This window comes from Tubulanus polymorphus, chromosome 1 (assembly GCF_964204645.1).
Source record: "Tubulanus polymorphus chromosome 1, tnTubPoly1.2, whole genome shotgun sequence".
In the NCBI taxonomy this organism is placed as follows: Eukaryota; Metazoa; Nemertea; class Palaeonemertea; order Tubulaniformes; family Tubulanidae; genus Tubulanus; species Tubulanus polymorphus.
Genome location: NC_134025.1, coordinates 1,887,403 through 1,915,105, shown reverse-complemented (window position 1 = coordinate 1,915,105; position 27,703 = coordinate 1,887,403). Strand labels below are relative to the sequence as shown.

Sequence of the window (27,703 nt, the reverse complement as noted above, 5' to 3'; positions counted from 1 at the left end):
GCTACGTCCAGCCGGGGCCCAAGACCAAAAACTATTTTTTCGGGCAAAACGGAAAATAAGATTTTTAGCTCAGAAACTAAGTGATTATTTGCTCAGTGAATTTACTGACTCATATAGTCCGTGCCAGGCCCTGGGTGAGACGATGGACCACAGATGGGTACCCGCCTCAGGTATTCGGTTATGAGTTGTGTCAGTGTTATTCTGATGCGCGCGATTTCTGCGAGGAAGAAAACAAACATGGCGGCGATGTTTGCGTGGGAGGGTAACATAGCATAGACAAATACAACTAATTCCTCGATTAAACGCGTTTTCCTGGACTGTCATGAAGTTATAGCGTTGTTTGGAATTGCTTGGAGTAATTTTCATCTTGTTGAATCGTAAGTTGAACAATAGGTTTAGTAGAATGCGCTGATAATTGATGATGAATTGATACGGTATGATGATGGACTCGCGCGCGGGCGGCGGGTGGTGCCGGAGACGGAGTCTGGATGGAGAGAGAAGGGAGGATGTGCTGCTGCAGTGCATCATCCCCGGCCTGAGACGAAACACCGTCTCGACTGACCGTAGAATCTCTTCTCAACACTTCTCTCTAACTGGGCCCTAATAGATAAACCACACATTTCATTGGTTTTTATTTATCCAGTCCAGCGGGGATCCCTGGATATCACATCCAACCACCAGAGTCAGAGAAGCAGTAAATCAATATTGGACTCGGTTACAAACATGAAGCATTCTTCAAGACAAGCTCAAGGCAACAGCAGAGGGTAGGGTTCAACATCCAAGATGAATAAGAACTCATGTAGGCCTTACAGAGAGACTTAGGTTCGAATCTGAGGCCCTGCATGTATTAAGATTTTTCTAGAATAAGCCTCTGAGACTTAGTTAGAATGAAGAATGCTTTCTTTTCTTAATCCCTGTCTGGAAAATCTAAAACTTCTCGAGTTGATATTTGACAGCTTTGAATGTTCAAAAGAGACAATTCTTTACTATAAAATTGGAAATCTTCCACCACAAAAGCCTCAATCCAGCCAAATTTAGAACACATAGGCCTAAGTAATATTTGAAGAAGCCTAACCCTATAACAAAACAAAAATGAAATAGTTTCTAGGCCTAACCCTTACTTAACCAGGATTTGCACGTGAGACCTCTTACATGATTGCTTGCCCGCCCAGTATGCTAACTACTGCACTGACCAGCGAATGATCTGAACTGGAAGTTAGACTCTGTGGTGATCAGTCAGGTGTGGTATCTCCAATCAGGTGTAGTGATTCACTAACAATATACTATCATTCTATGGCAGTTGGTTCAGTGTAAGGCAATTGTTCCACCAAGTAGGCACATAGGCTACTGGGGAAAATTAGGACATAGAAGTTATTCATATCCACCCGGTTGAAAAATCTGCGAGCAATTGATGTTGGATAATTGCTTTGTCTTCTGATATTTGTCACATTGAACTCACTACTAGAGTCTAGTTGAGAGTTCAACGTGACGAATAGCAGCAAATTGTACCAAAATTAAACTTGATTTTCATGATTTTTTGGAAGATTCCAAATCCCTGACCAAAAGCTTTGCAACGTTTGCATTAGAAAGTGAAAAAAAAATAAATGCGACCCCTCTAACATCGCAGTTTATGGCGACACTGTTATCTATCATATGGCTCTTGATGCGAGCTTCGTGGGAATAATTTTTAGATGTAATTACCATTAAGAAAACTGCAAACATTTAATGAATGACTTTCATCAAAATTTCATTGATTGAAATATGTTAAAGGCCTATAGAAATGCGTACAGTTAGTAGAACTGTCGAACAGAAATGAGTCAGACTGTTTCGCTGGTATAAACAGCTGGCTTCCTACTAAATGGATATTTGCCAATTCGGAACATGGAATTATAATGTCAATCAGTATATTTTCAGAGTATAGTCGAGAATGTTTTACCAGGGACTCTTCGTTTCTAAGAGTTAATCACTTAAAAAGTCAGGTTACATGATGAGAAAATATCGCTGCTCGGAAATGATATGAAATATTCATTCACCTCCTACATTCATCATTTATCTCATCCTTTCTAATGATTACACTAAAACAATATTACTCAGAACTCAATGAAATGTAGGTGTTTTAAAGGGCCATATGCGATTATGGTCAATTTGTTAAGTGAAAATTGCAGGAACCATTTTAAAAGGACATTCTTCCGATTTGGAAGGCACATGCATTAAGAATTCTGAAAAATCAGCCTTGTGGAAGATTTAACGTTCAAACTTAGTATAGTCATCATCACAGTATTATACCCCCCCCCCCCCCCGCCCTCCTGCAACAAAGTGAAAGTTACAAGGTCACATGATATTCCATGTGGCAACCTGGCAGGGGGCGCTGAATACTCGAAAAAGAGACGATTTCAGATTAACTTCTAGAAGAAGCAGATTTTTTCATGTGTTGAAGATGTGGTCTTAGTTTCCAGGGGAGAATGTATTGCGGGGGTTGGTGTATTTTAGGGCGTAAGTGAAGTTGAAGTTGTCTCTATTTTGCGTCGCGATAAGATTTATTTTACTTACTAAATGTAAGTCATCATTTCGATAAGTCGTCTACGTAATGACTGTTTTTTTTGAAGGCTCGGTAAATTGGAACCCTGGATCCACCCCTGAATTAATGTTTTTGTGACGCATTGTTACTCTCGCGAAGCCAAGCTTTCGGGTTCATTTTTAACGTAATTTTTTTTAAACGCAATTAGGTCATGAAAGCAGGTATGTTATGACTCATGAGATACTATAAATTATTGAACCCGGAAGATTTGTTTTATTGATTGCCAATGAGACTAGAACGAACCTACCACCCTCCCACTCATTCACTGCTATCTCATACTACTCAGACATTCACTCGCTGTAAGTAGAAATTCTATATTTCAGTTACAAATCTGAAAATATTTCACATTTTTTAATCCTTTCTGATATTGCATTATTTAGTTTAAACGTGACAGACAGATCAGGATTATTAATTATTGATTTATTGCTGTGCCGAATCTGGGACAAACTGTGCTGAATATATTATAGTCGTGATGATAACTCAAACTATTATTTATTCGTATACAAGTATGTATAACCAGATGTTTGTTAAATTATTCTTTACGGAACGTTCGAAATATTTGTTGCGAAAAAAATAATTTCCATCGGATAATTATTGGAATGATAGCTCGTCTAGGCACCACTGTAAACTTTTTTCCACTTCTTGGAATTATTAAGTTTGATGCGATGATATTGAAGACATTGTATTACGAATGTCCTTCATATTTGTGCGAGGTGAGTAGAGGCCCCTTGATGTTAACTTGTCATTTGGAGCACATGTCATTGAGGTTCTTAGAATTGTGTAGAGCTGCGTTGTTGAAATGATGCATCACGTTCACCACACTGACTGTAGCTCAGTGTGTCACAGTATGTCAGGATGGATACTGATTATGTGGTTACGTGACCTACAATGATTATATTGAGTGGGTGTAGTATAAATGACTCAGGAATCTCGTAGTAGGTCAGTTTATCCTCCTCGTGATTCACTGTCTATCGTTTCGTCTCTTCCATGTATTTTTCTCTTTCGACGCCTTTTGCTATTTTCACTGAAATTCATAAAACAATCTCGGATCAGAAATATGAGCTGCTTACATTCGATATTATAGCACCATTTCTTACGTCGTTTATGATGGCAATAATTCTTGATAAATCCCTTGACGCGCGCCAAAACTGTCAAATCCATTAGTTATCGGAGAAATGTTGTTTTTCTCTAGGTCTGCCCCCTTAAAAAACGATGTTTTGTCTGAGGAAAGGATTTGAATCTGGAATAAGACCACCTACTACTGAAATGCGCGTATGCTTGTTGGTAAACATAGAAGATATAAATTGATTTTTTCTTATCGATCTGTCTGCGATGATCGTATATACATATACCGAGGTCTTAAACAACTGCTAAATGATTCATATTCAAATAGTAATGGTTATTCTATGTAGTATAACAGTTTTACTCGTGGGTATAGAACATAACATAACAGAAAACAATAAACACTACATTAAAAGATCCTATTGTGAAAATATTTTGTATAAATATATATTCTAGATTCAGGACTTTTCATTTGATTAATGACAAAAATCCCTGCAGCTTAATCTCGTCATTGGATTGACAATAAACAATGATTTCATCAACAAAATAATGATAATATATTATTTAAAAGCACCTTACATTAGAACAATCGCTAGGCTCTTTACGAAGTAGATTTTTTTTAAATTGACTAAATCACAAAACGTTGTGAATTGAGGATTAAAATCATCACATTTTAGAATGATTTCAGGACACTATGTTTGATTAGTCGAAGTTTCAGTTTATTGCTCCACAAGTGATGTCTGTATCGTACAGAGCACTGCGCGATTAATGATTAAATAAATAACAACAGTCATTAAAGAATAATTGAATTGATGTTTACCGTTATTCAGACTCTAGTCCAAAGACCTTTTTTTATATCTAATCGTAAGTAATTAGTATCGACATTGATGAGTTGTGAATGCGAAATGCGTTTTACTGTGAGTCATTAATTGAGATTTGTAGAAGCAGAATTTATTGGGTAGAATTATCGCGGTTTGAAATAATGAGATGAGGGAAATATGAAATAATGAGATGAGGGAAATACGATTCTATATCAGCTCGGAATAGTGAATAAATAATATCACTAAAAATTCATCAACCAGGATGTATTTATACGACTATAAATCAGGTGACTTCATATTTATGTGGTTGGTAAAATCATCATGCGGTAGAAGATTCTGAACCGAGCGCCAAAAACTGAACCGAGCGTTGAAAACAGATCTTATTCGATAGTAGATAGTTGTGAAGGCAGCGCTGCCACAGGCTTTTTACCTTGACACGGTGCGCGACTTGGAATAACGCCAAACTCTTCATTAACTCATACTGGTTTCTGGAGACGATCTCGTGTCTGGATGAAATTTATGTGAATCAATTTTCGGGCCGCAGCGAACTGTGAATAAACAGCTCTCAGGTATAAAATCGAAAGGTCGGATAGAATGTTATTTGTTTATTTGTTGCTGGATTGTTATTCTCCGATGTGGTTCGGATCTACATCGAGTTCAGCGAGTATAGAATTTTTTACTAACGCCACCCCCCCCCCCCATATATAGGTGATCTGAGTTCGCAATCGGTTTTTTATGGGGCCCTGTCATTTTTAAATCCACCTGTCAGCGACCCCTGTTTTATATAGATAAATATATATATATATATATATATATATATATATATATATATATATATATATATATATATATATATATATATATATATATATATATGTTTCGTAAAGTAATGGGCTAGGAAAATAGCATATTGTACCTAAATGTTAAATATTTTTACGGAGAGCTACTTCATTCAGCCACACTGTTAAAAAAGAATGAATACAGCCTATCTAAAATCCTGTGAGAGAACATGTGTGGGTGGGGTGAGGCCAGGATGATGCGTTGAAATACCCAGGTGCATTTAAAAGTCCCTATAGTTTAGTAGTGGGATTGATGAAGATGTTTATTGTATTGTATTGTCTGGTATCGTCTGGTATTGGTGTGTTAATTTAGTCATGTATTAGGTCTATGTACTGAACACGTGCGTTGTTGAAATGTTTCAAACCTGTTGCTCTCTTTACGAGCGCGTCTTATTTCAAAATTTCAATAATGAAATAGTAGTATGTTTGTTAACAGGTGTTTGTTACGTAGGAGTCAATGTGACAGTCCTGTCGAGTAAAGTCCTTGATAATTTCATCCTCTCTCATCATTTTTCTTAAAAAAATGATCAGCTCAAACATTTGTCCCCTATTTGTGTCAGCAACATGAAAACAATTTTCAATTTGATTAAGCGATGTGTTATATTTCAAGGCATCAATAAACTTAGATAAAGTTAGTTTTTTTTGTTTTTTACTCTTAACGTGCCAACTAGCTGTCTTAGATAATGGACTAATTAAATTAGGCTTTTATCGATTGAAAATCTGTCACCAATAATCGATGGAATGGACTGAAAAAAGCCTGCTATAGAAAACAACAGCTAGTTGTCATTTTCAGCTGTTATGTGATGATTTAATCATCTTTATCTTTATTTCTTTGCGTTCTTTGTTTTATTGTACATAGGATTCTAGGGTCATGTAATATTCCTATCCTAGAAGTCTTTGATTAACATATACGCAATATGATATACTATTTTATATACGATTTGATATGAAACATATATTTGTATTTGTTGAATACTGTATATATCGCTTTTAGTTGTCATTGCTTTTATATTTTAGATTAGGTTACGGCGTTGAAGGTAAATTAAGCCGGTTTAAGACTGTGGGATTTTAATCAAATTACTAATAGGCCTCCCCCTTTTCATAATAAATAAAGTAAGCTCCACCTTGCCTGTGGGCTATCGCTCAACCCTTAGTAAACATAGTACAACTAATGCTATATATTACATCAACTACAAACTCAATTTTTCACTTATTTTGCTTAATGTTTATTTCGACGAAGCTCAAAATGTGTGGTAACACATGCGCACAATGAGTGGGTGTCATTTGAAGTGCCCAAATTATTTTTTAAATGCGATATCCGGGGTCCGACACTGCTACTGCTGGTGCTTGTGTGAGTCATTTGAATATGTGGGTGTTTAGATATAAATGGTTATAGACTGATGAACTCTGATAACGTAGTATAGCGTTGCTGCTGCTGCCGCTGCCGCTGCTGCCCCTGCTGCCTTTAGTGCTGTTGAATTTCGATGAAGTTGTTTTGCGTCGTAATTCGGCGACAAATGTATAAAAATTCATACTTATAGAAAAAATGGTATTTTATTTCCTCATTAGATGATGACTCAGTATTTCGCTATGCAATTTACATATTTTAATGCCGCACCTGGGAGGGATTTCATAACACCATTTCACATATATGGTGATAAGGTATTTTGGTAAAAACGATTAGTTCAGTATCAGAACTAACTATTCTTATATTAATTCTGTTGTTTGTTTATATCATAATATTGCCCGTTTAGATTTCTTTTTTGACAAAACATGGATGCTGTGCAACTTCTCCGCACGAAAAAGTTAAAATGACAAATATTTGTTTATAACAATGAGATAAAAATGATCGGTTTTTGCAGCAACGAACCAAAATAAGTTTTGCCTAACCGGAATAAGAGTAGGGATTACCCGGTGCGATGTTGTGGCTGGTGGTCGTTTGTACGACCAATAAGATATTATAAGATCAATAAAACAGTTTGAAAATTCCTGGTTCTCTATGTCACTTATCAATAGGAACAAATGTTGGGAAATTTATAGGTAGAGTCCGAAATAATTGGAAGGGTATTTCATGGATAAAGCAGTCAGTCGTGCTGAAGGTCACGAGTCAAGTTTCACTCAGTGTTCAGCAAAATGAGTGTCAAATTTGCAGGTTATCCTCGGTTTCTGTACCGACAAAAACTGCAACCTCAATGGAAAGCCACCCCTAGATCTACCTCTGCATCCGTCGAAAAAAATGCTTGGATACGCAAATTGGCGGAATACATGGGATACATGAGTATTTTCATCATATTCTGAAATTGAAATTGAGGAAGTCTGATTCAAAACTTCCTGGTATGTGCTAACATCCGATGTAAATTATCATGGAAAAGCAGTTGGGATTAAAATTACATTCATATTTTCACAGAAATATCATGTGAATGTTACACAGTCATGATGCGCTGATGCTTCTTTTTATTCTAAATTGATTTCAATCCCTCCGTCATATATTCGTGGGTCCACCTTTGTTCTCGGTGAATAAGACAATTTGATCCATTGTCATATTTTTTCCAAATATATACTTTTCTCTGCAAAAAGGGTAAAATTCATAGAATTTGTAAATAATGACAAATTCTGATTGATTTTCATATTATATTGTATACTTGATGATGTCATCAGGATACTCGTGTGATGTCATTGATAAACAAAATGATGTCACTAGAATTTGATTTTAGTACAAAGTGTACATTTACTCACGATTTTCCCCTGGGGTTATTATAAACTTTCTTTGACATTCTGTGCCAATAAACCCCTTGAATTTATCGATATCCTATTTATGTCAATCAGTTTATGTTTTTCTGGCGCATGGTTATAAGACAAATTCAGTGAATTCACTGTTTGATATATCTTCACTGTAAGTAACAGTTCTTTTAACAAGGAATTCTGGTTATAAAATTAGTCAGAGTTTTACTGGTGGATAAATCCTACAGCGTTACCATTAGTCTACCAGCTAACTAAAACTAACGTTTGAGCACCTCCTGCGTGACCGGCCCCTATTCTTAATTCTGAAAAGGCCAGATTTTTCACTAGAAAGCTATCATAAAAATTGTAACATATAAGATTCAATGTATCTATTAACGAGAAAATCGACCAAAAATTGTGCGTATCCATTAACCATACCCATAACCCTGCTATTTAGGGATTTGAACCTGGGCCTTCCATGTCCGAACCCAGTGTTCTAACCACTAGACCAGTTAGTCAAGTTATTTGTGTGGGTGTGTTTGTTAGTCTTGTATAAGACCAGTTGGTTTGGTGACCATTCAGGTGTGACGACTAGTTTTCAAATGTATATTTTCTGATTGTAAGCGAGCTGTATTTTATAGATCAGTTTCAGAGATGAGTTGAACTCAATATACATCAGATTCAGAGCGTTTTTACAGCTCGGCCAATAACTGGAATAACCTGAGAAATATTCAGGGAATTAGAAAATTCTAGAAGAAAACGTCTCCAAAATTTCTCTTGAATTCCTGGAAAACTCAGGGAATTTGGATATAACGCAATTGAAAACGCATTTCTTAATCAATACATGATTCATAAAAAATGATGAATTGTTTTAAATAAAGACGTTTCTGCATTCACCTGTGGCACGTGAATGCAGGAATTCGCTCGGGGAATTTTGTGTTATTGCACGTTGAAACTTTATCGCTACGTGATTTTTGAAAAATGAATCAATTAGAAATGTTTCCATTCACCTGCTGCAGGTTCACCCTGGCAATTTTGTGTTATAACATAACATGGAAAACTCTAGGAATTATGGGAAGAAAGCGTATTGTTAGATGTTTTTTGTCCCACCCTTATTCATATTATATACCGTTAGATGAATTTTTAGAAATGATTGAACATTTAGTTTTTGGAAAATATTTCTTTTCACAAATGTCACAATTTCATCTCAGTTTTCATAATAATATATATATATATATATATATATATATATATATATATATATATATATATATATATATATATATATATATATATATATATATATATATATATATATATATATATATATATATATATATATATATATATCCATTTTATATATTTTACCTATGCTTATATTTCAAAAAGTCAAAGCACCAAACATCAAACGCGCTGAAAATATATTTGATAATTCGGAAATTTTCCTTTGATCTATAAACAATTTTAGCGAAACGGATCTCGATGAAAATTCTAAGGGACGAAACGTGGACGGTATTTATTTGACCGATTCTGAGAGAGAGAGGGGGACGGAAGTGAGAATCGCAGTTGAATGTTGTGATCGATATTTAGTGCGCCGGTGCACTGACTGACGTCAATACCTAAACCATGTGCGTAATTGTCAACACACAGTGCAGCAGGTGAATGAAAATACTGATAATAATCGCAAATTGTGAATGAATGTTGGTGAAGTGCCAGTGTTCTGGGGAGTGGAGCAAATGCCAAAATTCGATAAAATATCTACTTACAAGTTTGTTATTTATTTTTGGGAGACTGAATCGATTTCAGGACAATATTTGACATCATTGATGACTATATTTGATGTTTCGCGATGCAGTAAATGCTACTTTTAATCGCGTTTCGTTCGTCATTCAAGATTTTTTAATGTTTACTGAATATATACGTAAATTGCACGTGTAATAATTCTATAAATGATTCTAATATTCGTCGGTTAAAGTTCGATGACATTAAACCTGTTTTGATGGTTTTTAACAAAGCACTTTTTCAGTTGTTACGAATGGTTTGGGCTGGGCCATTGTCGTCACCTAAAAAAGTTCTTTGTCTAGTTTGTCCCTGCAGGCATGCGGCTTAAACTGAAAATTAAAAAGATATTTGATTAATCCGAACTGCTCATCGTTTGATGATACTTATAGTTTGTCATCTTATTCATCTATATTCGATGTATGATATTTTATAGATTGACGAAAAATCAAGCGAGTTACACTTGTCACACAACGCACAAATATACATCGCGACAATGAAGAAAATGAACCAAGCCACAAACAAACAAAGTGAGTAGAAAAATAGTTAAAGATATTGGATCTGAAACAGTAGAGATCACCCCCTCCAGTATACCGGTACCTATACCAGTATCGTCGCAATGTCGTCTTGGTGCCTACTCATTAAAAACACCCCCCTCCAGTATACCGGTACCTATACCAGTATCGTCGCAATGTCGTCTTGGTGCCTACTCATTCAAAACACCCCCCTCCAGTATACCGGTACCTATACCAGTATCGTCGCAATGCCGTCTTGGTGCCTACTCATTCAAAACACCCCCCTCCAGTATACCGGTACCTATACCAGTATCGTCGCAATGCCGTCTTGGTGCCTACTCATTAAAAACACCCCCCTCCAGTATACCGGTACCTATACCAGTATCGTCGCAATGTCGTCTTGGTGCCTACTCATTAAAAACACCCCCCTCCAGTATACCGGTACCTATACCAGTATCGTCGCAATGTCGTCTTGGTGCCTACTCATTAAAAACCCCAATAATCTGTAATCGATTGTTAATCTGCTCGATGTTCCGATATCCTTGCGACTCGTCGGAAACAATATTGTCATAAAGATTTTAAATGCATAAATGCATAGCTGCTCCTTTCAGTATTTTGTTCCGAGAAAAACTGATTCGATTTGTGTGATATGTACAGAAATGTGAAAGTTATTACCGAGGGTCGTCCCCTCCTTGATTACTGATTAATTTGAACATTTTCTTTTATTTTTCGATGAACGAATAAAATTGAAGTTGTTACAGAAATCGCTATTCAGAGATTGGGCGTCCTGTGTGGGGATTCTGTGTTTAAGATATTCTATATTTTCTCAACAGTAACGAACGACGTTATCTCGTAATTTTGTGCATCTTTTCAGCTTTTTTATACGAACAAAGTAATATTTTGTATCGCGCCCGAAGAAGAGATGATTGAAAGATGGCTTAGATAGAAATCTACGTCACTGTCACAAAAACGCACAAATATATAACATCAGGTGACACTGATTGGATTTATCATTTTATACAAGTTTCTTTTCGAGGTAAGTCAATGATTCAAAGATTTCACGCGCACAGAATTTCACATGTTTATAATGGCTTTTCAGCCATATATATCCAGTAAACCACCAAAGGTCACATCGCTGTAAGTCAGATGAAAATACTCGGGAATCTAGGGCCTCTTATTAAAGATTCGAAAAAATTTATGCTTTTAGACGGCATTTCCTGCATTTAAAATCATAATTTTCAAAAATTTCTAGTAATTATTGGATGGAAAAGGATAAGGGTGCGCACCCTTCGCGCCTCTAAATCTGCCCGTGCCCTGTTTTATAAACCGGTTGAGTTAACCTCTAGGTTGGACGTTATACCAATCTATGAAACTGGATTTCGATATAAGAAAAGGTTATTTATCTTTGGATGAAGAATAGCCGATGAAACATGTGTTTTAAGAGATCGAATAGCTAATATTGAGGTGGTTATTATGAATGATTACTTGTTGGTATTTGCGGTTGGTGTAGAATGATATCGTAACGGATTCCAGTATCGGTGATATTTTAAATTCAGTTATATATTGACGTCATTGACATCATTCGTGTTTTGCGATGTTTTGGGGAGTTAATCAAATGTTATTCGAAATGTCATACCGATGATTGAAGGTGTTTATAGATCGGAAGTGAAGATTTTCTTCTTTTTTTTTGTTGGTTTGCCGCAATATCAGATATTGATAAGAAAAATTAGCTGATCGTTCGAGGAAATTGAAAGGTATAATCAGTTAAACTTCATTTTCTCGGATAAAGACATCTAATTCATACGATGGATGCTCGAGCAGCAGCAGCAGCGGCAGCGCTGACTGTAACTCAAACCACCCTATGCTTTGTTTCAGTATTCGTTCCTCTCTCACGCGGCAATGCCTGGATAGATTTCCTGGAAATTTCAAGCGATTGCTACTGCCGCGGAATAATCAATACCTGACAAGCGCCGCACGGTTTCCCCTTAAACTACTGGGCCATTGACGAAGGCAGAATGTGCCTGGAAATTGTGGGGTGATAGAACTATATAACTATCCTTACTTTACTTTTTGTCATCAGTTGTTTCTAGTCAGTTGTCTCAGTGTCATTGATAAATTCACTGATCGCTCTGATGTTTGTTTCGTTCATTCATAAATTCACTAGTGAACGACTGTGAACGTCGGCTGAACGGCAGAGTCTCGAGTCTCCTCGCAACGTGCTCTATATTGATTATTATTATATCTGAATCGTCTGCTAGATTCATTGTTTGATTTGAATCTAGTCGGGGTAAGTTTCTTATCTTATTTCTCTGTTATAATCTTTCTTAGCCATATTTTAATGCTAATGGTTCGAACGGATGGACAGCGAGTCTTAAATCTTCAGTCGTTTGAACGCGTAGTAATAAACTGTATGAATGAATGAATGAATGAATGAATGAATGAATGAATGAATGAATGAATGAATGAATGAATGAATGAATGAATGAATGAATGAATGAATGAATGAATGAATGAATGAATGAATGAATGAATGAATGAATGAATGAATGAATGAATGAATGAATGAATGAATGAATGAATGAATGAATGAATGAATGAATGAATGAATGAATGAATGAATGAATGAATGAATGAATGAATGAATGAATGAATGAATGAATGAATGAATGAATGAATGAATGAATGAATGAATGAATGAATGAATGAATGAATGAATGAATGAATGAATGAATGAATGAATGAATGAACTAGTTAAACTTATGAAGTAAAACTATCTGTCTCTATCGACAGGTTTACACGGCTTCTCTGCGAATCTTCTCAATAGTTTATATAATCAAAAATAGTCTTTTGATTAAATGTTAACTTCATGATGATTTATTCATTCGCGTGTCTGTAAATTGATGCCGTTACGGAAGGTGTTTATGTAAGTCACATTTAAAGTCCTATATAAGCAATTACATATACGAGAAATGTTAGGATGAGTTCATTCATACTCTCTCTCTCTCTCTCTCCCTCTCTCTCTCTCTCTCTCCCTTCTCCCTCTCTCCCTCTCTCCCTCTCGACACTGACTGACGTAGAAGTGGTAAGTGCAGGATATATCAGTGTAAATGAGTTCCAGGAATTCACATATCACAGTTGGTTGTACCGCTAGTTTTATATTGACATACTTTATATATATTCACTATAATTTAATGAATAATGTAAGAATCAGCCGGCAGGTCCCCCTGCAAAGATTACGCAAAAAGAAATGACTGATTTCGTAGAAACAACAGGTCTTTACTTTTTTATTTCACTTAAATTCAAATGTTGCTGCGTTGACATTTCGAAGAAATTCACTTATGTATAAAATTGATGAAGCCATACACTTTGCTGTCACACCTAGTCCATGTTTATATTTTATTTCATCTTCATACGTTACTATAGATAGACTGTTTAATATCTTATTATAGTCTGCAGGATGGAATGGACCTATTCTCGTAATTGTAATCCGATAATGATGTATATTATTCGCAATATTCGTCTGGTTTATTTCTGAAGATTAAGAAATGTTGATAAAAGCGCGTCCTATATCAAAATGACGTCATTAAGATGCGTATGTTTATGTCGTGTTGTTTAAGCTGTTTTTATGATGATTTATTAGGATTCGGTAGGATATGGCAATGATCTGTCGACCTACTCATAATTAATGACTCATAAATCTCAACTTTCATCTTAAACATCGCTGAAACTAGATACGATCCTTGTCTTAATGTAGATTGTTGCCAAATGAATGATATTTCATTTACCTTGATAATTCATCATATTTTGGCTGTTAAGGGGAAATCGTTGATTCATAAGGCTATTTAAACTTTAAACCGCCAGTCAAAACATTTGAGGAGAAACTCAGAGGGATATGAGTGCGATGTAGCTGATGATTCAGGGCCCGGGTGCTCGGTAATGACTTGAAATCCAAAACCATCCAAGACCGTCTTTCTTCTATAGTGATCTAACAAGTTAATGCTAGTTGAGCGTGAGACATGACCCCGGTATTATATGTGAGTGGTTTGCTGTCACAACTTTGCGATATTCCTATTTGGTGAGACGAGAAGATACACGATATCTGTGTATATTGATAACGAGAATAATCCCACAATAATGAAGCCAAAAATGAAAAGTTCTAGATCAGAATGATTATATTTAAGAGCAACGTTTCGGCTAAATGCTATTAGCCATTTCAGGCGTACTGAGAACAAAATAAGATTACGGAATGTGTAATCGTCCTGTGCAGACTACAAACTAGTCCTAACGTGTCAAACCCTTCCTGGTTTAGGAAAATAAGGGTTTCTGTAGTTTCTGGGATGAATGATGGAACTGATCATAAATCTGAGTTACTCAAACTCATTTTATGTGGGAGAAAAAATGTGAACAAATGAATGAATAATCATTGACTGATCATCTCTTATTCATCAAACATTGTTTTATGTTTATACCAATAATTCGTAGTAATTATGATGAATGAATAAATTAGAGAATATCTCGTGATTATTATTGATAATTTATTAATTAGTTTAAAACCAGACGAAGCAGTAGATCATTTATTGCGTAAACGATGATGTTCGCGACTTTGTCAGGGTTGCAGCTAGGGTCTGTTTTAAGAAGGGATGCATCCAAAATCTACCCAACAGAGAACAAGCTTATAATTTCTATATTTTCCTGTAAAATTTCAGGTCTACTTTTTAGGGGGTGCGTAACCCCATGCATCAATCTTACCTCATCTGTTATTAAAACTTGGTGGTTGATTTATTTTCAAGTTTGCGATGGCGCTTTCATTACTTATCATTTTCATTCCTGGATTACCGAAATTTCGGTTATAGTTGCTCCACTTTTTTGTTGAAAGATTTAGGTAAGAGGTATGTGAAGGTGTAGATGTGTTAATAAGGTGATTCTTGTGGTCTTCAATACGGTGATGGTTTTCAATTAACACATTCAGGAAACCTTCGTAGGTGGTCGGGGTTAATAATTTTTTTCTCCACTTTTGAAACTGCGGGATGAGAAGTTTGAAGGAATATGATCTCGAATTAGATGAATAATTATTCATTTGATATTATCGATATTCACGAAATAGGTTTCTACACGATGTTTACTGTTTCATGTTTTTTTTGCGATTTGCCCTCATATTTCATATCAGCAAAGTGCTCTGACGTAAAGGCATTTTTTTCCGATTAATTCGTGAAATGTTCATTATCACCGGGGTTCTTATTATCTATTTGTTAATATCTAGGGTTTACTCCCGGCCGCGCGCGAATAACTTCTTCACGTTCCCCATATACGGAAAACGAGTTTTGACAGAACTGAAGGTAGTCAGTCATAGACTGAAGATCTGTAGTTATTGTTTGTTTTTGTTTTTTGGTGGTTAGTGAATGCACTTCTAGCGCTAGTATTCGGCGCTAGTATTCGTTTGAATGACGTCGACGTTCAGTGTGTTGTCATCACGCGGTATTATACGAGCCAGTCAGATCCAATCGGCTGGCTGTCTCTTGTCACCCACGCCTGCTATGCGTCTTGCCTTTGTACTATACATACGCGCGCTACGTCGTTACTTACCTCAGTTCGAATGCGATCTGCTGATTTCGTGGCAACATTTTCTTCTACGCGTATTTTCGAAGATTTTATTCAGGTGATAATCGGGGGAACTCTGAATTCGATCGGTGATATTGATGTTCGTCTTTACATTTAATCAGGTAGGATTCATTTTCTTCGTAAAAGTTGCAAAATCGATCGCAGTTTTTATTCAGGCATCGTTTGCAAAATATATTTTTGTTGAGAATTTTAAGATGATATTTATCTTGTACTTGTCAGTTTTATATGATCTCTGATTCATCAGTAGAAATCTTGTCAATGCGTGCGATGCATGTTGAATAGTGTGAGTCGTTCCACATAAACTTTGATTTTTAAGGTGTTGCATTCATTTTAGATTTTTTACTCTGAAGTTGCAAAGTTTTTTTGTCAATAATTTGGAATCTCTTTAGAAATATTGAAAATGAAGCTAAATTTTGGTGCAATTTGTCAGTACCCGCTGGTTTCTAACTCACTACTTGAGAAATCAATCATTAGTATTGATAGAATATTGACGTTGAGCTCAGTTGAGAGGTATTTAAACAGGGGGGGTTGGATTTATGATGGGTCTCGGTCGTCCTCGTAGAACACTGAATTAATGATCATATATTTCTATGCTATGTATGAAAGCTCGATCCGATGTTTCAAACATAAAACGCGTCGCACTTGATATAAAATAATCGATTCTTATAGGTCTCACGGTTTATTGACTAGTCGAGATATTTCTTGGAATATCGCAGACGGATCAGTTCGATTTGTGATACCATTGTTTATAGATGGCAGCACGTTACAGGCAGTAATAACCACTTGTTAAGAACTCGACGATCGATTTTTCCAGGAATTGTGACACTGTTTTAAATTGCTGAATGCGACTGATGTCAATATCTGCGTCAATGGCTTTTTAAATTTCTACTCAGACTGCAAATATTGTCGTTTTACGATCTATACCTCTGTAGAGAACGTGGTGTATATAACGACTGGTTCATTACGATGAATGACGATTTTTCACAAATTATTTCGTATATTTTTAATGAACTTGACGTTTTATTGACATTGTCGTTGATACAGCGTTTAAATTCATTAGGCTTCGTTGAAATGAGAATGAAATTTGTAATGTAAGTATAATTTGTATTGAATGTTGTAGGGATGATTTTTAAGCGACCAAATTCTCACATTTCATTCAGGTTTCGTATTGTCTTCAGATGCTTGCTCTGGATTAAATCTGATAGTTTTTTTGCCACTCATTTACCCAGGGTTTATCACGGAAAGAGTGCCTGGTTTCTGTGCTGGGAAGCAGTTATTCAATACGTACAAGTCTATACTTTCATAACTAATGTTTATGTATTCTTAATGTCAAAAATTGTCATCTAGAATGATTCCCCTTGGTGTTCTCCTTGACAGATTGAGATTTGATTATGATAATCATATACAGTACTGGTATTATTATATGCGTTCATATCTTTTATCAACAAATATATTCTTCAAGTATGTAATCAAATTGCATGATACGAGAAAAAGTTGAAATTTCAACTTTTATTTCGTCTTATCGCAGAAGAATTGATTCTGGTCCGAGCCTCGTTTCCCACTTTGAGGCTGTAGCTAGAATTTTTCATAGGGCTCAACCTTAGCCAAAGGGGCAATTTCTTTGGTGGACAAGACTGAAAGGGGGTGGAGTGTGTGAGAGGCAGCCTTTGTGATCGAGACAACAACAAAGCTTCAGGCCTTCATCGAAAATCGCCCATTTCTGACTTAAATTTCAGAATGGTGGAATGCAATTTTAATCACAATTTAGAAAATGTTTCCAGTTCCTCTAAAGATTCATAAGAAAATGGAACTTCCTTTCAAGTCATTGTCTTAATGAAAAGATGAAAGAAATGCCAGAAAAGCTGACACAATTGTTTTACCTTCCATAACGCTGGTAATTAGCATTAGGCATTTACCGGGGCCTTCTAATCGAATGCGTCATTCCAACACGTGGGAATCCGGTCCTCAAAGTTTACCTAACTCAATCTGTAATGTACACCGCGCGCGTTGCGACGAGACCTTTCACATTTAATGTTCGCTCAACTCTGATGTCATGAATGAGAACGTTTACATCAATGCTGCACTTTAAGATTACCGGCGCTGGTGACATTTATAAACTACACCGATTCACCAATCTTGGCAAATATGTAAAACAAGTTGTCGAATGTGGATTTTATTATTTGCTGAATAAGCTAAAAACCCTCAATGTAATAAAATTTATTCATAAGAATTAAAAAGACACAACAACGTGAATGGGTATCTTCGCAAAAGTGTTTTGCTTTACTTATTCCTAACTTTTTCTACTCTTTCTACCTGTTTTTCCCCATTTATTCCACAAAATGCCATCAATCACAATAAAATGGGAATATTCTGAAATTCTGAATGTCAGCTTGTATCAGATTTTCATGTCCTTCGTATGATTTTTTCATGACCTTGCATTGTTTTAATGGTACATCATTATATTTCACGAGTAGTCAATAATAGTAAACATCATTCACCTGTTTTGTGATAGAAGTTGCCTCTACGCCTGAAGTCAAAGCGTTTCTACCATATTTGGTTTGTATTCACACGTGTTTGATGATTTTTGTGCATACAGGAAAATATGAAGTTTGAACAGACTGTCCTCTCTCCCTCTTTCTCCCTCCCTCCCTCCCTCCCTCTTCCTCTCTCCCTCCCTCCCTCTTACTTCCTCCCTCCCTCCCACTTTCTCCCTCCCTCCCTCTTCCTCCCTCCCCCTCCCTCCCGATCATCATCTAAGATATTGATGTTTTTTTATAGTCATGAGTTGAAACTAAATGCTCATTGTTTCAGACTTGTGAAGTAATTTCCCGTTTTCAAGCACCAATTGATTGAGAACATACTCAATAACCATGATAAGAACTCGCGACATTCATTTTCTCAGAAACGTCTTCATTTTATTAAAATCAATCGCGCGTATATGATTTCTATGTATTTTGATTGAGTTGATTTTTTTTCTAGCTACGCGTCTGCACGAACTGAATATCGCTGCAGGGATTTTTATTTTGAAACAATGATCATCACGTCAGTTCAGCCTAGGTTCATTGATCGTGGTCTCTCTAGTGTTCATACTGTTGTTTCTCTCGTTATTTTGAATCTGTAAAGTTACCTAAAGCGAGTTTGCCTGCGTGTGCCTGCCTTCCTGTGTGCGTGCGTGCGCACTGGTAATAAATTAGTTGGTCCTTCATTGAGGTTTTTTCCTCATCTGTTGACAGTAATCAGATGGTTGATTGCTGGATGCGTGAGCCTCTTATTAATCGTGTTGTTTTTGTTATTGTGTTTTTCAGTTTGCTGATTTATTTAGAGAAGTTTTCTTGTCCTAATGCACAAACAGAATATCTACAACAATTCACTGGAAACATTCAAACGAGGTCAGTCTATTATCATTATCATCATTATCATTGTCGTTAGTTAATTTTTCTCAGCTCACAGATGTTCAACTCTGAGAGTTTCACTCTCAAATCAAATTTTCACGGGCCGCGTTCGCACCGGCATTTCCGGTGCGGGCCGGACTAGGCCTGGATGACACAGGTCTGGACTACTGTCCAAATAGAACCAATAGAGTGCAGCCTATTACTTGCTTGACCGGAATATCGCTCATTTCGAACACATTTCAACAGATTTGACTCGAGCCGAGTTAACTCGTGATCGAAGCTGTTTGATTCATCAGAGAGTTGTATATCCAATATTAATCAGTAAATACGTCGTTAGTTTATGTGATTAATTCTAGTAGTTTGATTGCAGACAATAGTAATACATTTAGCTGATAATTATATGTAATGATATCAACAACATACATCCATCCCTTGATAATACAATATCCATAGCCGTGGTATCTATCACTTACACGTCGCGCTCTCCGGGCCGTTTAAATTCATTTCTATCTGTGATTGACCGACTCATCGGATGTATGTTCTAACGGAAGCACGTTGGTGGTAATTATGAAAATTTGAGAGAGATAGAAATAATTTCTTATGCGAATGATTAGTTTTGAAGAACGACTGATAATTAACATTGAAACGTATTATTTGAACGCTTCCTTAGCTTTGAAATTTCAATGAGATAAAATTGACGTAATCTTAAAATCATTCTCAATCATTTGAATGATTTTATTTCTGTAATGATGAATTATTTCTGTAGAGACAGATCGTAACGGTGGATATTCGATGATATCGAAATGCATGTTGTGTCATATCTGGCGCCATCTACGCTATACTTTAATAGGACATAGGTCTTCCAGGGTTTCCAGCGGTCCTTCCAAGTCCTTCTTTTGGAAAAAGTTTGGACAAACATCATCTTTGTCCTTCTTTTCGACTCTAAGTCCTTCCTTTTGATAAAAAAGTCCTTCCAAATTTGATTCTTATGTATTTTCGTGCGCAATTTTGTTGCGAATTTGACTGTTGAAGTATTTTATTACTCAGGCCTGTTAATTCAATTATCAGAAAGATTGAAGTCAAAAAGTTCCTCTTTTTGGACTTAAAATGTCACATCAATATAATCATTTTCTTTATCTTCTCTTTTTCAGTTTTTCTATGAAGTTATTTTATATGCAAAGTTCATCATGTAGTTAATTTCATATTGAGAAGGTACGTATTGCACCGAACTGTGAATCATGATAAATTCATCATATGAATTCGTAGTATTGTAATTAGTGAGTTGTATGTGTTAATTCATCTCTGTCTGGGTGTGTTACAATCACCATTCCAGGTTTGATGATTTAAGTGGAATTCTCACCAATCCTTTAGTAATAAGCCGCGGGGGTGGACGCAGAATCTGAAATGTGGCTTTTGTACTACTTATTTCATATCAGTGTATAACCTGTCAACCTGGAAAACCTAGAAAACTCAGGGAATTTGACAAATTTTACCAAAAAAAACTGGAAAACTCAGGAATTTTGGATAAAGCTATTGACCACGTGTTCCTTCATCGGTACAAACTAATGATTACTAAAGTAATCATGTGATCAAGCTAATGCTCACACAATTATTCCCAGTTCATAGTGGTTCAGTCGTCCAGACCAGACCTCTGTAGGACCTCACAGGTAGGCCTAAATCAATCACTTGTTACTGAAACAATGCTGTGTCAAGCAGGGAGAGTCACATCCATAACCAGCGTTAAAATAGTTTGACCGGTGTTAATATTTGGTGCCGACCTGGTCTGGTCAGGCTGAATTTGACGTGCGTCAAACAGGTATGGACCGACCCATTTGGTATCGGTGTGAATGGTTGTTTAAGGCATCTAGTTAATGAATATGTGATCTACTTCTAACACTGTTGATTTACTTCACTATATGTGTTAATTATGGGGGAATGTAAATGAGTAAATATAACATTTAAACAGGTTTACTTCGGTCAGTCACAGTGATGCTGGTCAGTTCGTCACTAGTTTCTCTGATAAGTTTGTGAGTTATGAGATGTACGTGAATAGTTAAAACATGAGTTTTAATAGAACTCATGTTTATGAGTTATGAATGAATTCAGCTTATGAGTTTTGCAAACGTATGGTTATTTACATGAATATGATATTTTTATATTTTTCAGATTTTCTGGTTTTATTGTCTTCATGTTTCGATACATTTCCGATACGCGTGTATACAGTTAAACAACTGGCGCCAACTATTTTTACGGCTATTTATCAAATAAATATGTATCGTATCGTATCGTATATATTTATATCGTATAAATCGGATTGAATGATTGGACGTTTATATTTTACCGATAACTGCTACGACAAGATGAATGATTCGTTTTTTCCGAATGATGGGGAACCATAGTTACGAGACGACAAAAACCGTTAATATTTCAATCGGCATTAGAAGTCGTCACGATGAAACAAATATGGCCTCCGAGCAACGCAAAAAATATCATCAGTTAGTCGCTATGCATGATACGGCTAAGACGAGCGCGTCCGGAATCAGAGGTCATCAGTCGAGTTCTCCTCAACTAGTCGTTTATCCCATTGAACAACGTTATCAACATCAAATCATGCCGGCACAAATACAGTTCGAACATTCACCAATCAGCGATGAGGAAACGTTACAGATCACCGGGGGTTACGATCAGAATATACATTCCATTCGTTCGCTCGAATCTTTCCAACAATACAGTCCAGTTTATCAACGCGAGGCCGAGCTCGTCGTTCCAGAAAAACCGCGCAGTAAATCGGAGACCGATAAAGAGAGTATATCGTCGCCGCTGTGGAGAATGACCGGCGACGAGTCCTCGTTTCCGTATTTTAAACCCGTTTCGCGTGAACAACGTTCGCCGATTCTCATCGACGAAGACATCAAATTTATCTCGCAAAGTCCGAGTTCGATGAGTAAAAGTTCCGACGGTAGTTCGGCTAGTAAAGATACGGAAGGCGAAGCGTTCGTTCACGGAGAAGGCGAATGCTCGAAGGCGAAATCTCAAATCCACTCGCATCAAAGCTTTAAGAAGATATTACGAGCGCGGTATTTATCTAGTCAGGAAAGCGCCGAGGGTTTGAGCGACGTCGAAACGAGTAAAGACGACGACGCCGTCTTCGAGATGGACATCCACGAAGATTCATCGGTTTGTAAAACGATTCCCGAGGTTCCCGAACAAATGAAACCGAAATCGGCGAGCATCTCCGGCGCGATATCGGTTCAACAAGAACCGTTAGATCTGTCTCGGTCTCTAGCCGCGTTTCAGGCGTTGCCGACGATCGCGAGTAAGGAGATGTGTATCCCGATACCGACTCAGTGTCGCGGTATGAAGTATCAAGATATCGTCGTCCAAGCTCCGCACATTATTCAATCAGATACAGTTAGCGCGCGCTGGCGTAAACCGGTCCATACTCACGTTCCTAGTCCGTTAGTTACATCATCAGCTATCTATACCTCGACTTGTATCTCATCTCCTCAGTATTTAATACCAGCCGCGTTACATTCGACGCAGCAGCAGCAGCTGTCTCCGGCCGGTATTTCACCGATATCTCCTCGTTACTCCCCCGGACGATCTCCACCTACATTCCAGGGTTACGTACACGCGGGTGGGGTAACTCCTTCGCCATCCCCTCAAGAGATCATCATGAGACAAACCTCCTCAGATCTACCGCAGCACACCAAATCTTCGCAGTTATCGCAGAAATTTGTGTTCCCGCCTCCATCCGAGATGTTAGAAAGCCGCGGCGCGCAAGAATCAAAAACTATGTATTCGTGTCCGATTTGTACTCAAGTTTTTCCGTCGTACGACAATTTAGCGAAGCATATGGCTAAGCATTTACCAACAGAGACCGTGCGCGGAGCCGACAATAGTAAAATACATTACTGTAAAGTTTGTAATCGCGCGTTTTCGCGTAGTGATATGTTAACCAGACACATGCGTCTACACACGGGACTGAAACCTTACGAATGTAAAGTTTGTGGTCAGGTTTTCAGTCGCAGCGATCATTTGAATACGCATCAACGCACGCATACCGGCGAAAAACCCTATCACTGTCCGCAATGTCCGTACGCGGCGTGCAGACGCGATATGATCACTCGTCACATGCGTATTCATCTAAAACGCTGGACGAAGAGATCGCCGTTTAGTTCGTCGAGTTCCGAGGAATCGCCGCATCAGTGGTCGGTAAGTAGCAGTCGATCGAGCAGCGAATCGACGGAATCTCACGGCGATCGTTTGCTCTCCGGGTCGAGTGAAAGCGATCGTATGCTCTCCGTATCTAGTATGGATAGCACCGATTTGAGTCCTCGACAGTCGTGCTCTATATCCAGTATGGACAGTGTAGATTTAGAAATGACCTCACAACAACAACAACAACAACAACAACAACAGCAACAACAATCATGGGCTGTACCACAATCACTTATAACGAGCTGTGATCTCAGTGAACATTCTGATTCGACAATTCAGCATAGTATCGGTAGCACAGCGTCGAGTAGTGGCACGTGGACGTCGAATACATCGCTGAGCAGCGGCGACAATAATAACATTTCAACCGAAGACGTCACCCGTGCTGCTGAACTGCCTGAACATTTCCGCAAGTGTTCAGTCGAAAGTAAAAACAATTCACCGCAACAAAGTTGACTTCGATTCATCGTATGTTGAACTTCTTTAATTTTTTTTTTCGTAATGACGAATACATGGCATTTAGAACGATATATTATTGATAGAAGAAACAAAATGTTGATCTGTGATGAAGCGGGCTCTGGACTTATAGGCGAAATATCGGAATTTTGTTTATTACGGATTGCTCAAAAGTTTTAACGATACAAGGTGCTGAGAGATGACAACAAATTATGTGCTAATTACTCCTCGTTCATGACTGATTATTTTATCCAAAACGTTAAAAATGAGAATTACTGATAATGATATAAATTGTATACTTAATTAAGACTTTTAGGTAACTTTTGAATGATTTGCTACTTTATTGTTTATATATATATATCTAGATTGGAAATTGACTGTTTGGAAACTTGATTCATTCGGAATATATTTGTAAATATGTTTAGTATAGATTTCAATCTCTCGGCGAGTTTTTACTTCGGTTTTTTGGAGTAAATCATGATTTTTTGGCGCGAGAAACGGATGATGAAAGATTGAAAGCACTTTGAGATGGGCATTGCATGAAGGTTTTAATGAAACATGGAACATTATAATCGTCTAGTCACACATATGATTACATGAACACTTTATTTGGGCATTCTCTCATGAATTATGTTTAAGAATTATTTCAGAAATATGGAAAACATGTATTTTTATTACATAAGCATTATATATATATATATATATACACAGATGTATGTATTATTTGCTGAATTTATGTGGCTTTTGATATTGTATCAGAACAACTTTCGTTATCATTAATCAGTAATCACTACTGCTACAGTCTGTTTCATTGTGTAATTAAATCCTTTAACAGAATTTAAGGAAATTCTAAAATTGATTTGTACTATTTCACGTTTTGATTTATTAAATGACTTTGTTGCATCAATTTAGTCCTTGGTTTTACAAGAACAGACATATTTTCAGATACTAATTTGCATTCAAGCAGAGAATAAATTTTTCGTATTCAGAGTTTTTGATGATATTAGGCTAGAGCTATACTTCATCATTATACGTGTGGATTTTGAGAGCTATATTATTATTATGATTATTGAAGTGAGTGTCTGCATGTATTGATATTGTATAACTGAAGGTCACGTAACGCACAGTAAATCATAGATGATCATTGTTCGTATGTGTTTACATTCCTTTCAATTGGTTTTTCAGTTTTTAGTTTTTGATAAAATTTGACGAAATTTGAACAATCCAATTAAGATACCCGTTAGACAAGATCACTTGCTACAAGGAATTTTGAAATATTCTAAAAATTACTGATATATTCAGTAGAGTGTTTTTAGTAGATGTTGTATAGGGATGTGTATATAAATTGTGTGTATGAAATCAGCCAAATTTTCTGAAAAACAAAAACATATTTCACTCACACCTGCCATTGTTTTATTACTCGTGCTTCTGGGACCATATCCATTATAAAACTATGGAACTTAATTCGCAGAAAATTCAGCGATAAAAATCTTTATGTGACAGTCTATTATTTAGATGAGCTTTCAAAGAATTCATTCATTTTATAGATAGTAATATTATACTGTGTGCAGGTTACTGTCTCTAGTAATCAATTATTTAATGGGCATTGTGATGAAGGCATGACTGAGTATTAGATATAAGTAATCCATTGAGAAAATTGATCTAGTAATTGTGGCCAAAAGCTTGTTGGGTTTATTGTAGATATAGAAAAAACGATGTATATAATGTAGACATTGGTTGTTATAGAATGCTTGCTTTTCGTTGCTTTCGCCGTCGATAAGAATAAGAAACAGAAATGTTTTTCTTAGATCGCTCTGTATTTAATGAATTTATCATGTGAAGGGTTCGTTTTGATCCGTATTTGCGTCAAATCAATGCAGATGTTAGTTTTTCAGTCTAGGGATAACATTAAAACCCGGGACTGGTTGCTCAAAAGTTCATTGATTGACATCGATCAGCCGATGAATAACCGTCGTACCAATGCAGTTTTAATTGTCGCTATGTCAGTTGTCGAGTGGTAAATCTTAAAGAACTTTTGAGCCACTAGGCCGTGGTTTATTTGGATGGTTTTATTGTTATTTTTGACACGTGTGTATATTACCGTGGTAAAATGTATTTTATATAGATATTTGCTCAAACCAATATACGTACTCATTCCCTCGTGTACAAATCATTAAATCAGTGTCTGATCCTAACTGTATGTACCGTATTGGGCCTCTGACCGTACGGTCTAGGTTTTGTAGACCCTTCAAAAATATCACAAGCATTTTCAACTCCATCCACAAATAAGCAAAGCCTCTAAAGCTGCAATAATGCAACGCATATGAATTAGATTTTCTGGATTATCTGGATCACGCTGTCCTGTTCCAGTATTCGCCTAGTCAAGGATACAAATGACTCCCATCCCATATTTCCCATGTCATTGGAAAATATTGTCTGGTAACACCACGGATCCTCTGAAATTGAATCTTGTCAAAAACCAAGTAATTGAAGCAATTCTAGCAAACTGTATGAAATCAACACCACCGTTCAAATGATTTCCGTCTTGAATATCACCGGGGAATGAGTATGTTAAAACTTGTGCACAAAATGGCCAACATGAGCAATACATGTATGTGTAATATATATACAGCTACATATATATGAAGTATTGTCTTGTCTATGCACCTGTCCATATAAATTGTCATTATTATGTCCAGAGCACAATCTAACATACTTATGGATAATTGAATTATTTATATTTACAAAGTGAAAACAACTTCCCGAATAATAGATGCATAGAATTTGATGAATTTTAAGAACTCCTTTTCATCTTCATCTTGTGGTATTTTTCACATTTAGAAATAGATATCTAAATCGACATCTGATTTAAAATCGATCGACAGTTTTACTAACTATTATACACAATAAATACAGGTATCAATCTTATTTCATTTATATTGGAGACACTTGTTATACCAGTCACCCTCATGTACAGTTCCCGGTGACCAGTCATTAGATTAACTGGTAAATATTTTATATACATCTTGGCCACGTACTCTACTGAAAACTACCATCGAGTACCGACTTGCTGTGCGAGTGTTTGAATAACAATGCTGCAGGACCAGCTTGTGGAAAACTAACACTAGAAACCTCTGTGCTCTTTTCTATGTTCTTCGATTCAAGCATTCATTGGTTCAGGTGGGTGGGTGTCGATAGCTTGGTTATTGTTGTACATGTATGTGTAAAATAATAATGTCCGAAGTGTTTCAGCTATATATGATGATGGATTGCGTACAAACTGCTCGGATTTATATATATATATATATATATATATATATATATATATATATATATATATATATATATATATATATATATATATATATATATATATATATATATATATATATATATATATATATATATATATATATATATCTTGGCTCTTTTGCTAGTATGTTGTTGTTTCGATAATTGCAAAACTCGGTGATTATGATGATGTATAATATTATTGTTTGTATGTGTTGTAGAAGTGAAAATACCCATTGGTAATTAAGTGTTTTAAAAGTGGAATCATCACTAGAAAGCCTTTACCCTGCTGAGTCTTGTTTGTACAGTTTCATACGACAATTTTAGCCATGGTCAAATTGTGACTGACTGACTTTTGAATGTAGACCGGTTTTATAACTGGTGATATTGGTGGGTTTCCAGTCAGTACAAA

General features: G+C 36.4%; 1 protein-coding gene across 3 annotated transcripts; it reads left to right on the top strand.

Moving 5' to 3' along the window:
• Window positions 1-239: 239 nt before the first annotated feature.
• Window positions 240-27,286, top strand: LOC141908646 (uncharacterized). Of its 3 annotated transcripts, XR_012619616.1 has the most exons (6): window positions 240-377; window positions 10,237-10,330; window positions 11,190-11,351; window positions 19,240-19,323; window positions 20,478-20,538; window positions 21,493-21,520. XR_012619616.1 is itself a non-coding variant. In XM_074798770.1 (2 exons), the coding sequence occupies exon 2, from the start codon at window positions 21,691-21,693 to the stop codon at window positions 23,998-24,000; it is 2,310 nt and encodes a 769-aa protein (XP_074654871.1). In that variant the 5' UTR covers window positions 20,848-21,367; window positions 21,493-21,690; the 3' UTR covers window positions 24,001-27,286. The 3 variants fall into 3 exon arrangements, 1 of the variants encoding a protein (XP_074654871.1); XR_012619618.1 differs by lacking the exons at window positions 240-377; window positions 11,190-11,351; window positions 19,240-19,323; window positions 20,478-20,538; window positions 21,493-21,520 and adding an exon at window positions 4,790-5,030 and having other exon boundaries at window positions 10,237-10,253; XM_074798770.1 differs by lacking the exons at window positions 240-377; window positions 10,237-10,330; window positions 11,190-11,351; window positions 19,240-19,323; window positions 20,478-20,538 and adding an exon at window positions 20,848-21,367 and having other exon boundaries at window positions 21,493-27,286.
• Window positions 27,287-27,703: the final 417 nt, after the last annotated feature.

Excerpts from the sequence above, each read along its gene's own strand:
- LOC141908646 (XM_074798770.1), top strand. The coding sequence starts at position 21,691 with ATGATTCGTTTTTTCCGAATGATGGGGAACCATAGTTACGAGACGACA.